Below are 19356 nucleotides of genomic sequence, written 5' to 3' on the forward strand. Positions count from 1 at the left end.
CATTGGTTAATCCAGGACTGATTTCTGTGGGTGCAATTGTACTATGGACCCTCAGTAAAGCTGCCAGTGTATTATCTCCTGTGTGACTCTGAAAAGGAAAAAAGACTTGGGGTTTCTATGTATCTAGAAGATAGTGTAGTGTGAATACTTCCTTTTGGAGGGGTTGAGGGGTAGTTCTTTTGGCAGTCCTTTAATAAATGATGATTTGAAACCAATACCACTATTTATAGTGAAATAATAACACTGTGTGTGTGTATCTATATATACAATTATTGGTATCACCATAGCACGTGTGAGCCCCAGTCATGGACCAGGACCCCCCTGTGCTAGCTGCTGTACAAACACAGAACCAAAAGATGGTCCCTGCCCCAAGGAGCTTGTAATCTGGGTATAAACCAGGAGACAATAGGTGAGTATAGGCAGATGAGGGAACACAATGAAACAACAATATTTGTGTGTAAACTCTTCAAGTACTTTGCAAAATATTAAGCTTCAACAGCCATGAAAGTTAGGTATTATACTCATGTTACCGATGGAGAAACTGAGGCACAGACAGGTTAACTAACTTGCTCAAGATCTAATGGCATGTTAGTGGTAGGGTTGGGAATAGAATCTACAAGTTCCAATTCTTTTCTTTACTTCCTTTTGTAGATTTATCATCATTCTTCAGAGATTTGAGTTAAGTGTCTCTTATCCAAGGGTATGAGTCTACAGTGAAGGAGGACAGCTGAATAAGAATTTAAAGATTGTATCACAATGAAACTAAACAGCTATTCCATGGCCCAGCCCCGCAGCTTCATAATAGCAAAATGTAAAGTGAGGAATCTATAAAGTGTAAAAATACTGGGGGTAACCCTTTATTGAGATTTTCTTGTGCTTTATGGGCCAGCTCTTCAGTTCACCCAGTTCCACTGATTTATTTAGATTTATAAAAATGCTAAAAAAAGCATTTAGGGGGCGTGGAGGGAGTGCCACACAGCTCCACTCTGCTCCCAGCTCTGCTCCGGCTCTGCTCCCAGCCACGGTCCCAGCTCCCAGCCCTGTGCCCGGCACGCCCCATGCCCCCAGCCATGGCCCCTGACTTGGCCATGGCTCTGTTCCCGGGCCAAGACCCACACCCAGCTGAGGCCCCAACCTCAGCACCCTTACCCCTGTCCGTGCCCCCCCAAGAACTGCAGCCCTGCTCCCAGTCCCAGTTCGGGTGTGGGGGACATGACCCTGAAAAGTGTGGGGACCACTGCTTTAGACACTGTAGATATAGTTTAAAAATCCCTCCTAAGTGCAGCCATTTAAGATAACCTACCTTAGCTCTCCCTCAGAGAGTTCCTTATCCCTACAACTGCAGTTCTCCACCCCCAGCCCCCATTTTCAGATAGCTGAAGGGAAAAAAAAAAGAGATAAGACACAGTTTACCTTGAAGATCATCAGATATGTGCTATTTGACACTGTCCATTGACTTTGAGAGAGCTATGCCAATTTATATCAACTGAGAATCTAGCTCCATATATCTCGTTTATTCAAATGCTTCTTCACATTGAAACTAAAAATGAAATATTGCTGATGTACAGCATCTATTACCTAATGAGGGGCAGCAGTACCCATCAGCTGGTATTTTTGAATATGTGAGTATAAAGTAAACATGTTATAGATGGCAGCTCAGGTATTAGCATTTAAAATGATAAATTGTATAATTGTAAAAGTGAGAATTTCGGTCTGACAACAGAAGTTTCACACTGACAGCACTCACTGCCAGTGGATGGGACCTTGTATCCATAAAGTGCATCTTTCATTTTGGATAAGTAGATCCGGATAATAATAAAGGGCCAGTTTCAGGATGGACAGAGGTCTTCCCCATCACTTGTAATCTTCTCACATTCAGAAGCATCTTAAGTCTTTTCTAAGCATGTCGATATTGCCTGAAATTCACAGAACCTTCCCCCCTCCACAGCCTTTGTTTGTGTTAACAGGATGAGAAAGTGCAAGGCTTCCTGTTATGTGTGTGTGACAGCTGTAGATAAGCGGAGAGCCCTGGACAGGAAATCCGCTTAACTTCGGCAGTGTAACTCATCTGAAGCTTAGGAACTCTTTTAGAGCGAAGCCCCAACGGAATGACACGGTGCTGGTTTAAACATGGGGGACATGGTGGAGAAAAGTTCTGAAGAACCTTTGGTCTCTTTGGACAATGAGTGCTCCAGGAAGATGGGGGAACTTGTGGAAGTCTCAAGTGGTGACAAGGTTAAGTTTGATGACACTGGGCTCTCTATGGTGCTTCAGAATGGCCTGGAGAACCTCAGGCTGGAAAACTCTCTTACAGACGTCATCCTGTGTGTGGACAGCATGGAATTCTCTTGCCACCGTGTGGTCCTTGCTGCAGCAAGCAATTATTTCAGGTAAGGCAGTTTTAAAAACAAAAGCCTTTTTCACTCAATACATTTAGGCTGGGAATTTCCAAGGAGCCTAACGTTGGGTGCCCAGCTCCTACTGACTTTCAGTGGGTTTTGGACCCCTAACTCCTTTACCTCCTTTGATAGTTGGAGCCTTAAACTAGGAAAGCAACAGTGTCAAACATTGGATTTTTATGTATCAACATTTGTCACGTGTACTTGAGACAGACAGACGGAAAGAAAACAGTTGGCAGGTGAAGCGATGGAAAAATAAAATCAGCCATATATTCTGACCATTGTTGGTGGTTACCCCTCATTGAATGTGGCCATGTATCAGGCAAAGAGGAAGATTCACTGCGATCATGGGGCAGTTTTATTTTAGTGTGACTTCATTTCTGGAAGTTGTCTTTTCCCCCCACCCCACTATTACTATGCAGTAGAGCACACATTCTGTAAACCCATTGAGAAGGAAAGAAGATGTGTGTCCTATATCCTGTCTTTTCCAGGATTACTGTAAAATCAATTGAGAGATGGAAACCCCCTATGTGGAAGAATTTTTAAAAAAACAAAGACTCCACCTTTAGTTCTTTTAAAACCACAGTGAACTGCCCACTTTACGCTACTCACTGAAAGAAACAAATTTGAGACCTGTGGAGAAACATAGTATTGGATATCACACCTTTTCCATCATCATTTAGACCTTCACATTTGCATGACTGAGAATTTTTTTTTTTAAACTGTTGAGATGGCCTCTTGACTGACTACAATGGAAACTGGAGGGAAACAAATCTACGATCATTTGTGATATGAGTAGGAAGTGCCAGTTTCATGGAGGCTTAGTAAATTTTACTCACAGAGATCATAACAGAAGTGCTATTTTAGGGATCTGATACTAAAGCTAATACAAAATAATATTTACATGTGAAACTCATGCAGCTAAAAGCAGTGCCCCAGTGTTTCTCACAGTAGGGCCATATGGAAAAGGGAAAATAAACAAAGAATTAAAATATGAATTAAAATAATGTAACTGAAAAAATGGTTAACTGTTAAGAAGTATTATGTGTTATCGGGGGACAACAGATCCCTCCAGCCAGAGGGATCCCCAGTGCAACACGAGCGGCTGTCAGCATAGAACACAGCTGATTGCTGTCAACCAGTCACCTGCTGTTTGGCCAAGGACTCTGGGAGGATGAAATGCCCCTTGGGTCTATGATGCCCCCTCACCCCTTTGGGACATTTCACAAGATGACCCAATGAAAAGAGGGTGGATACTGACTGGGTGCTGTCATGTTAAGAGCAGAGACAAATACCCAAAGAAACTAAAAGCCCATGAGGCCTTTGTTGATGTATCTCACAAGGGTTCATTGGATGTTGAATGTCTGCAGGGAACAAATAGATCCCAGAATTATTCCTATGCTGGGATTTCACTGATTTGTCATGCTGAATTGGGGTCTTTAGGTCTGTACAGGGCCTAGCACATTTTGGGTGCTAACATAATATAAATAATTAATGCTAAATTCACACTTTAAACAGGAGTTGAGCAGAGGCCAGGCAGAGGTATCAACCTTCAGTCCTTCCTCAGTTATTATTGAAGAGCATACATAACATAATACTTCTGATGGAGTCCTGTATCCTGAAACATGCCTTAATTCTGCACTACTGCTGCGCAAAGTTAATGATGCAAAGAGGGCACCAAATCAGAAGAGTAGCATTTTACACCTGATTTGCACGTGGTAGTGAAGAAAGAGGTCCACAGAGGTTAAGGTCAACATTTTCAGAAGCACTCAGTAGTTGGGGGAGCCCAAAATTTGCCAAGGTTTTTGAACATGGGTGCTTAATCTTACACTTGCAAATCCAAATTTAGGCACCTAAGTGGTTTGATATTCAAAATTGCTGGGCAGACTGCAGTTCCCATTTCCTGGGTATTTAAATTTGGACTTGGAAGCTTTACTTTAGACATCCATTTTTGACAATTTGAGTCCGAAGCAGTGGCGTGCTGTCCATGTCTGTCAGGTATGCCCTGCATTCCCAGTCAGGAGTGCATTCTCTAGCTGGTAGCCTGCAGGATGTTTCTCTCTGGCCCCATGGAGGACACCATTTTGTAGAACAAAATGGCATCCTTTGCATCACATGACCTAGCACGCACCGTATTCGCGTGAGGCCATGCCACATGGAGGATGCCATTTTGGACAGCCTCAGGCATGCAAGTGAGTTGCTGCATGCCTTCCTGTAACTGACACAGCATGTCACTAGTCCTACGGCTTCATTTACTTCTGAGAGGGGCTCAGCACCTCTGGAAGTCAGGCCTCTGATGGCTCACTGGGTTGGGCACCAGAAAAGAGAGGCATCCTTCCTTAGTGGCCACTTCTGAAAATTTGGTGTTAAGTGACTTGGCCAAGGACACAGAAAATCAGGACCATGGTGGGGGTTAGAATCCAGGTGTTCTGATTTTAAATCATGTGCTCAATCAATGAAAGTGCCGCTTCTCCTGCATATGTACATCTGCGGTATCTATACATGCACACAGATATACAAATACCTACAATCATGCCCCCCCTGCCATGTAATTATGAGGCAAATCCTGAGGTATAAGTTAGCCCTTCAATCCCACAGAGGGGAGTTCTGCACCAGCCTGATCCATGCTGAAGAGCCTGAAGACGATGGTATGGAAGGGGGTGAGGAGCAGGAGCTCCGCAGCTGGAACCTCCAAAGCAGACAGGAATCTCAAACTATCTATGGATCCTGAACTTCCTCTCTTCATCCCTACCCAGGCCCAGTGGAAGTTACTGCCCTGGGGCTACAATGGACCCTGCAAGTGAGGGGGAGGCAGAGTTGCCTGGGAATATGTCTCCCTTCCTGTCAGTCAAGCAGGGAGAGACTGGCCACAGTAGGAGTGCTGTAGGAAAGGCCAGCAGTCCTTTAGTTACATCCCTTCCTCCCCGCCCCCTCCCCCTCCGGCCATGACTTTCAGGGAGGAGTGATGTGGTTTTGCCCAGTGCCTTTCAGCTCAGGGTCTCAGCACACATCACACACAGTGAACAAGTCTCCTGCCCACCTCCCTCATGAGGCAGATGGGGGAAGTATTATCACCTCCATTTTAAAGATTAGAAAGGTGCAGCAACTTGTCCAAGATCAGCGAGTCAGTGTCACAGCTGGGGCAAGAATCCAAAAGCAAGATCCTGAACTCACCTATGGGAGTGGAAAGCCACTGTAACTCCACTGAGTTACTCCAGTTTCATTATGATGATGTACGTGAGATCAGAGCTGTGTCTCCCCTGACTATCAGGGCCATGAACTTACCACAAGACCGCAGTCACAGATCTATGAGATAAAGGAGTGAGGGCACAGAACAGCTGCATCCAAGGACAACAGCCAGTTTCTCACTCACATGAGAAGCATTTCCACCACCCACACGTGCAGTATGTGCCCCTTAATTCTTTACCTTTTTGTACAGAACTCCTCTCTCTGTAGTGTGTGCTGGGTGCTTTTGTTCTCAAATGCCTGCCTGCTTGGAACACCCCAGATTTAGTCTCACCAGAGTGCAGCACCCTGCTATAGAATGACAGAGTGAAAAATATAGATGTAATGAGAGCCTAATTCCAGCTCCTGTTGACATTAATGGCTGTTTTGCCATTGACTTCAATGGGAGAAAGATTGGACCATAGTAGAAATCAGTGAACAGAAAAATGCTAAATAGCTGTGATGTCGGTGCAGTGAAAATGAGAACGTGGCCATTCCTTACAATATCATATCTGCCCAAGCCTTCTGCTCAAAGGCTGTGTCTTCCCTGCCATACACAGCAGAATAACTAACGTGGGTTGACTACCTTGCTGTAAAATCCCAGTGGAGACAAGGTGCTAGTCATTTTTACTGCAATGTATCTAGGAGAGGTCAACAGCATAGGCCCTGCCTGTGGCTCACCTCACCTAGGTACTTTGAGGTAAAAACTACAGCGCCTTGTCTCCACTAGGGTTTTACAGAGCGATAGATAATCTATGTTCGTTATGCCCCTGGAAACATACACCTTTTCTGGCTTGAAGACTTTGGCCCGCAAGACAATTATTCACTTCTCATGACACACTGTCCTCCTAACATTGCACTGTCTGTAGTCCTCACTTATCTAGAAAGATTTGGCATTCAGGGTTAACAGCAGATAGAATTACATTTGAGACTCACACATGTTTTCCTCTGGCTCTAGGCAAAAGCAGGCTCTGGTACTTCTAATCTTACTGCATCTTCATATCTTCTACTTATTGCATCTTCTTTGGAATCTGGCACATGGCCTCTAAATGATATCTGAACTCAGTGATCAAGATCAGGATAATCAGCAGGTATTTAAGGTCCATAAACCAGAATTACACGGGAGTGAGAAACCATTCACTGGTAGTAAATTCACCCTACAGAAGAAAATTGCTGGAGGAGAGGCTCAAAAATAAAAGATGGATTAAAAAATTAAAGGAAGATAAATGTATCATCAAACAGCGATGAGGAAGCAAAGCGCATCTAGATGGCTCTTAGGTAATTCTGTGGCTTATATCCCTCACAAAATACTCTAAGGATTGAGATTGTACAAGTGTCTTTCCCTTCAAACCTAACATCAGTGACCTAAGGAAATTGCCATTTAAGGCAATACTAATAGCCAAGCCAGCCACAATTCAGATTCATTACTGTCCACATACCCTTATATCCAAACACACAGACCTCTCAACTCCACAACAAACTCCATGATTGTTACTCCCGGGGTGGGGGTAACAGTATATGTGTTTGGAACTATATGATGGGAAGTTAGAGTGAGGCAGAGTTATCAATGAGACTGGGGTTTAGTGCTGGAGAGTGAGGCTGATTACAGCAGCTATCAATGGGGCTCCCACCTGACACCTGCTGCCCACTGAGTCCACACCTCTAGTGAAGAGGCCAGTTCACTGGCCCAATGACAAACCTGCCTCCTTAGTTCCATGGGCCCACCTCCATTCCCCAGCCCTTTAACTCGTTGCCTGTCCCTCTCCCAGGGATGGAAGATGACGAAGTTCCTTGTGTCCTCTCCTCCTTCTGGACCAGGCACAATTTAGCCCTTGATGTTTGTGAAGTGTTTTGGTGAGCGTAGATAAAGAATTATCATCATTACCATTATGATTTAACAGATCTATTCTGCCCATTTCATTTCATCTTCTGATGCACTGGCAGGCCATTATTTTAAGAAGTTTACTCCTGAATCAAGTGTCTATTTAAAAAAGCTTCAGTCTATTTCTGCAGACTGTATGTTTCATTTTACAGAATAGAGAGTGTGACCCTTTAGCAGCTCTATGCTTTTATCATCAGATATTCTCTGAACTGGGCTCCATTGTATAATAACCAGGCAAATATATATTTTAAAATCTAGCACTACAATGGTATGAAAATAATTGACAAAGAATTTTCTTTGTAGTTTTGCTACAATATTAATTGTGTACATACAAAGCAATCAGAAGGATCCTGCATTGATAGAACATATTGATACTGGTAGGTTCAAACCTGGTAGCTATATTTTTTTCAGAATGCGTGATCCTTCTTGGGTAACCAATGAACAGCTGTTGTTTCAGGGCCATGTTCTGCAATGATTTAAAAGAGAAGTATGAAGAAAAAATCATCATTCAAGGAGTTGATGCAACAACCATGCAGATGCTGTTGGACTACACTTACACAAGCCAGGTGCTGATCACAAAGCAAAACGTACAGAAAGTCTTAGAAGCTGCCAGCCTTTTTCAGGTTAGTGAAAAAGCACCTTCAGCACATGGACTAATGGAAACACATTGTTTCAGTCATTGCTTCCAGGATGCTACAATTCAGCACACATGATCAAAGCGCTACACACTTCTTTGATTTGTCACACCCGTTAGAGATCTTCGGCTTTCATATTATTTATTTGTATTACGGTCGCATCTAGGAGCCCCAGCCATGGACCAGGACCATTGTGCTGGGCTCTGTACTAATGGACCATTTTGCTGCCTGAAAGCTCATGGTATTATACCCTTAGTGCAGAGGTGGGCAAACTACGGCCCGTGGGCCCTGAGCTCCTGGCCCAGGAGGCTCACCTGTGGCGCCTCCCTCACTGTCCCCCCTTCCCCGCAGCCTCAGTGTCCTGGCGCCGGTGCAACGCTCTGGGCGGCTGGGCAGTGCAGTTGCAGAGCCGCAGCCTGACCCGGTGCTCTGGGTGGTGTGGGTGTAGTGTCGCCAGCCACCCACCGGTGCTCCAGGCAGCGTGGTAAGGGGGTAGGGTGGATAGAGGGCAGGGGAGTTCGAGGGGGTGGTCAGGGGGCAGGGGTGTGGATAGGGGTCGGAGTGGTCAGAGGGCAGGGAACAGGGGGGTTGGGCGGGCAGGGGTCCCGGGGGGCAGTCAGGAAGGAGAGGGGGGGTTGGATGGGGCGGCAGGGGGCAATCGAGGCAGGGGTTCCGGGGGCGGTCAGGGGACAGCGAGAAGGTGTGGTTGGATGGGGCAAGGGTCCCGGGGGGCAAGTCAGGAATGAGAGGACGTTGGATGGGGCGGCAGGGGGCAGGCACGGGTGGGGGGTCCAGGAGTGGTCAGGGGAAAGGGAGCAGGGGGTGATGGATGGGGTAGGAGATCCTGGGGGCCGTCAGGGGACAGGTGGAGTTGGATGGGGCAGGAGTCCCAGGGGAGCCGTCAGGGCATGAGAAGCGGCCAGTGGGTGCGGGGGGGGAGGAGAGTGTCAGATAGCAGGCAGGGGTCGGGCCACGCCTGGCTGTATGGGGAGACACAGCCTCCCCTAACTGGCTCTCCATACAACTTTGGAAACCCGATGTGTGGTCAGGCCAAAAAGTTTGCCCCACCTTAGTGGGACTACATTCTAATCATGATGCAGATGGATCTATAAATGGGCTGCATTATTCACAGCAGGTCAGTCTAGATGATCAAAATGGTCCCTTCTGTCCTTAAAACCTATGAATCTCACAAATGTGTCCTGAGATTAACCAATTACCTTTAGAATAATAGGAGCTGGTATTTACTCTGGAGAGGTGTGCTTGTTAGGAAAGTACCTCCACACAGCAAAAGGTAATTTAATTTCAGTAAAAGGCAATTTTTACTTCTCATCCCTCTCTCTCTTCCCCGCAACCCCATGGCCTGAGTGGAATGGCCCATAGATGTTTTCAGCATTCCAGTATTGCAAACCCCAAGCATTACAAACTCAGAACATTTTAAAAAAAATTCTGGGCTATTTTTATTCTTCTTCTGTTTTTTTGATCTCTCAGGGTCAGTTTTCAGGCTTTACTCTGAAACCTTGAGGACACTTTTTTTTTAAATGAAAGTTTAAGGGGCTTTAAGTAAAACACCAAATATCCTGAGACTTGTGGTAAAATCCTGAGAATTGACAACGCTGTAATATCCTCAGTTCCAAACTAGAATGTTTAACGGACAGTATCAGTCCTGGCACTGGCCTTTAGAAGAAATTCTGCTACATCCTGCAAACCTGCTGCAGCATTAATGTACACTGATGGGCGCTGGACTGGAGAATACTCCAGTTCTGTATAAGAGTTAACACAATGTGTTGCTTTTGTCTCTCTTTTGGTATTGTCCCATCCCCCCAACAGCCTCTTCGCCCTCCAAGTCTGTCCCAGGCCCTACCCCTTATCTCACCGCAATGTACAGGACTATGAGCAGCTGGTAGTTTTATCTGCGTGTTGCTGTCAGAGCCTCGGCTGCCCCTCTGTGCTGTGATAGAAAGCTCCTCGTCACCCAATCTCCCTGAGCATTGATCTTAGGGCCCCTGCCAGCCTCTCCCTGCCCCTCACTGTACCCAGCAGGCATCACACCTCTCTGTTAGAAGGGCTGGGAGCAGGTGTCCTTTCTGCTCCCAACAGAACAGAACAGGGAGCTGTCAGAGAAGCTGCTGCTGTGCAGAAGCAAAGAAAACAACCTTATCTCGGAGGGCAGAGGTGGCTGAGGGTGGTCCTCCTGATTACCCTGGGTACCCACTTAGCCTTGGGGAACTACAGTGTCCCCAAGAAGGTGGAAATTGATGTTTTGTGGGATTTTTCTTTTAAATTAAGGCTTAAGTGAAGGTGCAAAATCCAGATGGCAGGGTTTGGAGCAATGGGGAGCAGGCAATCCTGGTTGAAATAATTTTGACCTGTTGAAGATTTACAGTTTTCTCCATTCCTTGTGTGTGATTTGCTTTCCCTATATGCACCACACACTTCTGCAACCTTCTGTCAATAGATGCAACCACACTGTATAATTAACAGTGCTCTCCACCCACACATGAGCCTTTTAGGCCCAAAATATAGACCATCCTATTGACATCACTTTTGTGCACTTGTGTGCATATCTACGTTACACTTAATAGGCTATGTATAAATAGACTGAGCATAGTTCAGTGGTTAGCCCACAGGCTGGGGAGTCAGGAGTTCTAGGTTCTTTCCCAGCCATATGAGTGACTTGATGAGTAATCTTGGGCAAGTCACTCATCTTCTTTGTACCTCGGTTTCTCCCATCTGTAAAATGGCGATAATACTTACCTGCCCGTTGGGAGGTAGAAAGCAGGGGAGGCTGTGAGGGTTAATCAGTATTTGCAAAGTGCTTTGAGATCTTTGGAGGAAAGCACTACTGTAAGTGGAAAGTATTAGTATTAATAGACAGTGATAGGCCAATGGAGAAATTCAATAGCCCTGGGACAGACAAGGTAACACTGAAACTATAGACCTCTAGAGTGGCGTCATGGCACACTGCTGACATTTTTAGAACAAAAGCTGTAGCAACAACCACAGTATTTTGATTTTTAATGTAGCCCTGTTCATTAGTCAGTTGCGTTTCTCCAATCTCTTGACCACATGTAAATGCAAAACAGGAACCAGATATCTGTGACCAATGCCTGTAATTTTTCAACTTTAGTAAACAGTCTACATATGTCAACAGGATACAGGTCTGCCCAGAAAATTCTGCCCTGATTACTTAAACAAATCTAAATACGATGCCATTTAAAGGTGGGTTTACTGTGTTTCACTTCTCTTTCTCTTTCAATTACAGTTATAAAACGCTCCCTACAATGGAGAACAATAAAGTTAAAATGGCCAATCTATTGCCATTAAATAGAAAAAAAATGAGGACACTACTTTGAATTATTCATAGTATCTCCTTTTATTTATCTTTTCTGCACTCATTCTTTATCAGAATGATGTTAAATACCAGGGTGCTACTTCCCTTTTAAATCAGCTAGGCAAGAAAAAGCAAAGCATGAGGGTTATTTGCAATCACTTGTGCTCAGAAAGGGTTGTCCATTTGTTGAGCTAATCACCTGGAGACTAATCTTGCTCACATCATAGTCAGTGGATACGGAGATTAACAGGATTGGGGCCCTAATGTAATGGTAATTAGCAAAATCAAAAGGCATCCGTCATAGCAGTTCTGATGCTTTATTTACTGAATCATCCTTTTGATTTAAAGGGACATTTAAAATGTCAACTAGAAAATCGTATTTCTGTCTGATGTTTTTTAAATCTGTTGAAATGACAACACTTAGAGGTTAGTGTTTTCCTCAGGGCGTCTACTCTGTGCCTTTGACAGCCCATTTTGTAAGTCAAGGTCACTGTTTTGCTGATGTTTAGTCTCGCTTCCTGTCTCATCCACCAGCAAGATGACATCATGCTCACTCGGGGCTGAGAAGGGAGTTCACAAGCTTGCTCTTCCACTGGCCTAGCAAGACCTCCCCCCCACTAGGACTATTAGACAAAAGTTTCCCTGCAAGGCAGCAATGGTGGGAGTACTAATATAGGCAGGGTGTTGGTGGCCACCTGCATTTCCACCCCCACGTCATCTAGACCTGCTCTGAGCCAAGGGCCTAGAAATGCCTGCAGCCCTGGGAAGCTCGACCACACTAACTCTCCAACAGGCGGAGAGGAACTGGTGGCAGCAATGGTGGGGAATCTCTCACAAAAGTCTAGTGTAAACACAGCCCAAGTGGAGGTTTTTGCCAGTAACAAAGCAGCAGAGCTGCTACTATTTCTGAGCTTAGGATCAGGAAGGTGACTCCTTCTCTTGGGACTGCTGCATGGAGCAACAGGAGCCAGGGAAGGTGGTGACTGGGAGAACCCCCTTCTTTACTTCCCAGACCTCTGCTTGTGGCTGGAGAGCAATGGAGACAGGGTGGAGCAGGGAGCCTTCTTTATTCCTGGATGGGGAGAGGAAGCAATTAAAATTTGGGGGTGGTGGGGGAGATGAGGAGACCCGCTCTTCTTCCCCCAGCCTCCTGCAAAGGGAGCAACCGGCATGTGGGGCTGGGGCAGCGCAAGACAAATGTTTCCACTCTCTAAGACTGTGAAGATTCTAGGAGGAACTCAGAGCTGGTCTACACTGAAAACGTACACTGAAAAATCCACCCCCCCCCCCCCCCGAGAGTAGACAGCGCTCAGTTGATGGAAGAATTCTTCTGTCGACCTAGTTGCCACCTCTCAGGGAGGTGGATTCACTACAGCAGTGGGAGAACCCCTCCCGTCACTGTGGTGTCTACAGTGACGAACTGTAGCATTTTAGGTGTAGACATGCCTTCAGTGATGGTGGTGCTGCTGTTGATCAGGCAGGCACAAGTTGTGCTGGGGAAGGTGGGGGCCTGAGGAACATCTGCTAGGGTTGCTCTTTGGCCCCATCTATTTTTGCCTCCCTGAAAAGACCCTTCGGGACATCAGCAGGGGAGCAGAGAAACCCCCAACACTTTTTTTAAATTAAAAAAAAATTCAGGGCATATTATTTAATGGGCGATCTCTCGGAACCTGGGATTTACTCTTCAATTTGACAGTGTCCCTTTAAATTACAGTGATTCTTGCATGGTTAAAACAGAGCTGAAGCCAGGTAGGAGAGGAAGCCCATATGAAAGTACTGCTGTAAAACAAACAGCAGTTTCAGAATAATGGGTCAGATGGTGGTAAATAAGAAAGTGTTATTTACTTCTTCATAACAGAGCAACTCGGGGTCACCAAATGAAATGAATAGGCAGCAGGTTAAAAACAAATAAAAGGAAGTATTTCTTCACACAACGCACAGTCAACCTGTGGAACTCTTTGCCAGAGGATGTTGTGACGGCCAAGACTATAACAGGGTTCAAAAAAGAACTAGATACATTTATAGATAGGTCCATCAATGGCTATTAGCCAGGATGGGCAGGGATGGTGTCCCTAGCCTCTGTTTGCCAGAAGCTGGGAATGGGTGACAGGGGATGGATCACTTGATGATAACCTGTCTGTTCATTCCTCTGGGGCACCTGGCATTTGCCACTGTCAGAGGACAGGATACTGGGCTAGATGGACCTTTAGTCGGACCCAATATGGCCATTCTTTATGTTTTTATGTACTCCATGGGTGTAACTGAGATCAGAATCAGTCCCACTGCAGACATTTTTTTAATGTCTCATGAAACACTGTCAAATAAAGTTCAAAGACTGTATGGCTTCCTCCACCCAGATCCTGGCTGTAGTCCGAAGGGACGTTTAATTTGATGGCCTCATCACCAAACCACCACAAAAGTGACAGAACTGGATCAGCACAGGATGTGTTACTCTCACAGGTCCATCTGCACCTCCCCGATTCAGAAGCCCAATTTATATCCTTCTCTTATGCCACTACCAATGCCTGGAGTTCTCTCCCTCTCCTTGTGAGCCAGTTGGTCACCTTCTGTCCATTTAAATCTCCCTTCAAACTCACTTCCTTTGGTAAGGCCTTACATACGTGATGGGCCTGGATTTTCAGAGGTGGTGAGCACCAGCAGTTCCCACCAGCTTTAACTGGCATTGTCTGCACTCAGCTCTTCAGAACACTAGTCCCTAAACACCAATTTTTGTATCTCATAGGTCCAAGCTGTATTGTCTGCGCCTGATTTAAATCATTAGCTGCTTACCAAGCATTCTCACCAAGTAAATAAACAATGATAAGGGCAGAAAGAATGGTCTAATGGATAGGGCCCTGGACTGGCACTCATGAGACTCAGGTTTAATTCCTGGGTGAGCCACAGACTCCCTGTGTGACTTGGGCAAGTCACTTAATCTACTCTGTGCCTCAGTTCCCCATCCACAATATAAATTGGGGTATACAATATAAATGTAGGGATAAATACTTCCCTACATCACAAAAGTGTTGTGGGAATAAACTCCACTCATGACTATTAGGTGCTCAAATTCTGTGGTGCTGAGGGCCATATATGCTACCTTTGATTATCCTCCTTAAAAGTCTCCTTTGTTATGATACCTACAAAAAAAACTGGACATTGGTTAGGCTGCTGGTGCACTCCCTGAGACCGCTGCTTGTCCTACTGTATTGTCTCATTCTTTCCTTGTGCTCATCGGTCTGTCTGTATCTGGATATTATCTAGTGTTTTATACTCAGATTGTAAGCTCTTGAGGGCAAGGATCTCTCTTTGTTTTGTGTTTGTCCAGTGTCTATCACAAGGGGGGCCTGGCCCTTAACTGGGGCTCCTCCATGCTACCACAATACAAATATAAAATAACTGCACAGTACCTTACATGCCTCTTGTGTCTGTAGTTTCTGCGGATGGTGGATGCTTGTGCCAGTTTCCTCACCGAAGCCCTCCATCCGGAAAACTGTGTTGGGATTCTGAGGCTGGCCGACACTCATTCTCTGGAGAATCTGAAGCAGCAAGTCCAGAGCTACATTATCCAGAACTTCGCTCAAGTGCTGCACTGTGAGGAATTTCTGGAGATCCCCGGTGACGTTCTCTACAACACGCTAAAGAGCGATGACCTCTATGTCACTGAAGAGGCACAGGTTTTTGAGACTGTTATGAACTGGGTTCGATACAAAGAGTCTGAACGGTTTCCTCTCCTACCCTACGTTCTTGAGAATGTCCGGCTACCGCTTCTGGACCCTTGGTATTTTGTAGAGACAGTTGAAGCCGATCAACTCATTAGACAGTGTCCTGATGTCTTCCCTCTGCTTCAAGAAGCAAGAATGTACCATCTGTCAGGCAATGAGGTAAGTAACAAATGAAAATACTTAGTAAACGGGAGTTGGGGGGAACTGAACCAATTCTAATTAAGGAATATTTCAGATTGGCAATCACAGAACTCAGTATGGATTTTGGAGGTGGAAAAAGATATTTACAAGATAGTTCACAAATTACTACTTCTGAAATATAAGATAATCACGATCAGTTACCGTGGAGATTTAACTGTGAAATCTGAGAGGTTTCCAGACAGCTTATTTTAACATAAAAGCATTTCAGAAAATGTTCATGAATCTCTGAAAGGAGAGAGAACCTCTCACACACAATTCTGTCCGATACCAAACTAAGGTTAATCAATATTCCTTGATGTGTTCCCTAGTAAAAAGGCAAATCAAAGGTATTACTTTGGACATTGCTTTCTTATTTAATATTGGTATCCCAATTAAAATAGTCATCTATAACATCAAATATTGCTAAGCATTCCAATGGATCACTTAGGGTAAGCAGTACCATACTTACATAAACAGTTATCTATGTCTACTTTCCCTGCTAAAATTTACTCTCTTTATAGTTGTACTGTTGAGCCTAAAGGTCCAATTGCCAATAAAATTTTTATGGGTTTGATGCAGCAGTTCCTGGCTGAAATGATCTGGTCTGGGTTATGCAGTAGGTCAGACTAGATGATAATAATGGTCCCCTCTGGCCTTAGAATGTAGGAGCTATTAAAATATAAGAGAGGAGGAACAGCCTGACTGGAAATACGTATGAGCTAGGTTTGTTAAAGCATTCCCTGTGTTCTTGAGAATGACCGTCTGCCGATGCCTTCGCTCATACCCTCTATCCAGACGGAATCTCTTGAGTATGTTATTCTTCACATCCCCTCCTAAATAACTGTTGTGTGATGTTATGGATGTAGGCTGACACGTGTGCTCCACCTCAAAGATGGCTTTGCTTAGTGTTGGGTGACATGATTCCCTTTCGAAGCATGCTGTACGCTGCCTGTATACTTGGGATGGGGGCTGTATAAATCAAGTATGATTCTGGTATAGCACAAAAAAGGCTCAAGTGTAGGGCCGCTATTCAAATTTGCTCTGAAATGATCCTGCGCAGGGCCAGCTAGACAGAGGCATTCAAGAATTTCAGTGTGGGTGTGAGAAGATGCAGTGTCTACCTTTATTAGTTACCAGGGAACCTTTTAAGGAAAGGAAAAACCAGCTCTGAAAAACACAGGTTTGATCTCAGGGACAGAATCCTAAACAGAAGTCTGTATAGCCTATTCATTAGCACAGGATGTGACATACGCTTGTGCCTAACCTGCAAGCCACAGTCCCATACCCTGTTCCAGCCATGATCCCACCTCAGCCCAGGTGTAACAGGCAAAGGTGGAAAAGGAATTTCCTAATTGATCCCTCCCCAACTTGGAAAGTTACGCTTCAGTCCTATTTCCTGGCCCACAAAAAGGGGTCATCAGCTGTCAAAATTTCACAGTCAAGAATGAGAGAGACAGTGTGCTTGTGATTCCCCACAGCCTGAGGAGTGTCAGGAGAGGGCAGCAGGCTGTCAGAGGTCTGTCACAGGTGCAAAGATATTGGTGGAACCCTGTGTTTGGAGGGGAAGGGGCTAGATAGGCTCCCTGGCTAGGAGCCTGCATAGGGCATTGCAAAACACAGGCAGGCCCTGACTATAAAGGTGATTAGCAATTCAGGCCAGCCAGCAGGTGACCCAATGGCAGTGCCTTGTACTGCCTTGCTAGAGATCTGGGTTCAGTCTTCAGTCCCAGTGTCTGGCTGTCTGAGCCCGCAGTCGATGGCAGTGCTGTTGGGCCAGTGGGGTTGTGCAAAGAGAGTGGCACCCATCGCTCAACAGGTATTTCCCTGGATGCTGAAGGGGCAGAATGTGTGTGCTCTTGAAAGTCCCGTCCAATGCTGATGGCTAAGATGAAGGACTGCGAGGCTGGCAGAGGGGTTAAAATAGGGATTATGAGGCATCCACAGAGCTCTGACTCAGATGCTGAGACTTGCTGACAGTTTAGTAAATTATACTGAGCAAACACAGAAAGGAATTTTACATCTGCAAGACCCTGCTTTTTAATTTAGATTGTTTATGCCAGTTTATAGAAACACACCGTAAATTAGTTTTAAAAGTCCAAGAAAAACATCGAGTGTTGTTTGACAGGGCAGAAATTTCAAATAAATGATAAATTCCTGTATGCTATAAAAAGCTTTCCTTGAAATTTCCACTGCATTCATTCCAATATGACTAATGGTGTATCTACTAGGAACAAAGGAAGTCATGCCACCTGCACTTCAGTGAGACGCAGCTAATCAATAACACCTCTCAACTTAGAATCGTGACTAACTCCCCTTGTAAATATTCTCCTAGGAACAGCAGAGAGCTTTGACACTTTTATCGTTGACACAGGAACAGTTTACTAGAACCAGGATCACTCTGCAACTGCAACACAGCATTTTAGATTTGTGCACTGGCTGTAGAGAAGCAGAGTGGTTAGTGCTCTAGCCTAGGACTTGGGAGCCTTGGGTTCGATTCCCCGAACTGCAGCATACTTCCTGCGTGACCTTGGGCAAATCATTTGGTCTCTCTGTGCCCCAGTTCTCCACCTGTAAAATAAGAATAATAGTACACCCCTACCTCACAGAAGCGTTGAGAGAACAGATCCATTAAAGACTGGGAGGTGCTCAGGTATCACAGCAATAGGGACCATATAAATACCTAAGATAGGCACTGACTAATTTTTTCAGGTGGGTGGTCCACCCCTGCTCTGCCCTGATGTCCTGCCCCCACTCCACCCCAGGCCCCACCTTCTCTTCACCACTTCCTGACCCTGCTCTGTCCCCTCCCCTGAGGCCCCACCCACACGCCACCTCTTCCTGCCCTCTCCCCCCAAATCCTTCCAGTCCCTGAACAGCTGATAGGTGAGTCGCCAAACCGCTGTGGCTGGTGGGTGCTGAGCACCAACAAATTTTTTGCATGGGTGCTCCAGCTCCGGAGCACCCCCAGAGTCAGCACCTATGGATAGAGCGCTGTGCTCCTGGGGCTGGCTAATACCGTGTGAGAGGAAGCTCTTTTCAATGTGCTATAGGCAAAATCTGGCCAAAGAACTGAACCAATGGGAGCTAAATTCGTGAGCTCCTCATGCCACAGGGTATAATGCTGTTTTTAACCACACATGTGACACACCCTGAGTATTCATTCTATATTGCTTGTGTCTAGATTATTTCAGAAAGAACCAAGCCCCGGATGCATGAGTTCCAGTCCGAGGTGTTTATGATCATAGGTGGTTGCACAAAAGATGAAAAATTTGTCGCAGAAGTAACTTGCCTGGATCCTTTGAGGCGGAGCCGTTTGGAGGTGGCAAAATTACCAATCACAGAACAGGAAATGGAGAGCGAGAATAAAAAATGGGTGGAGTTTGCATGTATTACGCTAAAAAATGAAGTCTACATATCAGGTAAGGAGCAAGATAATGCCAATGGAACTAAGAGAAGAGAACACAGGAGTCTTATAAACAAGGGAGGGGAAATAGGTACAGCTTTTATGAAGACCAGCAGCTCTCAACCTGTCCAGACGACTGTACTCCTTTCAGGAGGCTGATTTGTCTTGTGTACCCCAAATTTCACCTCACTTAAAATATTAAAATATTTTTGTAAAATATACAAAATCAGATATACAAATACAAAAGTGTCATAGCCATACTGTTACTGAAAATTTTCTCATTTTTACCATATTGGTATAAAATACATCAATTGGAATATAAACGTACTTACATTTCAGTGTAGAGTATATAGAGCAGTATAAACAAGTCATTGTATGTGTGAAATTTTAGTTTGTAGTGCCTTCCCTAGTGCTTTTTATGTAGCCTGTTGTAAAACTAGGCATATATCGAGATGAGTTAACGTAGCCCCTGGAAGACCTCTGCGTACCCCCAGGGGTACATGTGCCCTTGGTTGAGAACCAGGGATGTAGAACATATACTATGCTTTGTAAATTGACATAAACAGCTAGTGTTAGAGC

The 19356-nt window shown here is 45.1% G+C and overlaps 1 protein-coding gene across 2 annotated transcripts in view; it reads left to right on the top strand.

Moving 5' to 3' along the window:
* Positions 1–2097: 2097 nt before the first annotated feature.
* The window catches only part of KLHL6 (kelch like family member 6), a 31457-nt gene continuing 14198 nt past the window's right edge, over positions 2098–19356 (top strand). Inside the window, exons 1-4 of one of the 2 annotated variants that reach the window (XM_084638189.1) lie at positions 2098–2390; positions 7952–8129; positions 14904–15353; positions 18556–18793. In XM_084638189.1, coding sequence (XP_084494315.1) covers positions 2131–2390; positions 7952–8129; positions 14904–15353; positions 18556–18793 — 1126 coding nt within the window. In that variant the 5' untranslated portion in view covers positions 2098–2130. The remainder of the gene's footprint in view (positions 2391–7951; positions 8130–14903; positions 15354–18555; positions 18794–19356) is intronic. The other variant, XM_084638190.1, reaches the window with a different exon arrangement.

The sequence above is a fragment of the Lepidochelys olivacea genome (genome assembly GCF_965140295.1).
Source record: "Lepidochelys olivacea isolate rLepOli2 genome assembly, chromosome: 9".
Taxonomy (NCBI): domain Eukaryota; kingdom Metazoa; phylum Chordata; order Testudines; family Cheloniidae; genus Lepidochelys; species Lepidochelys olivacea.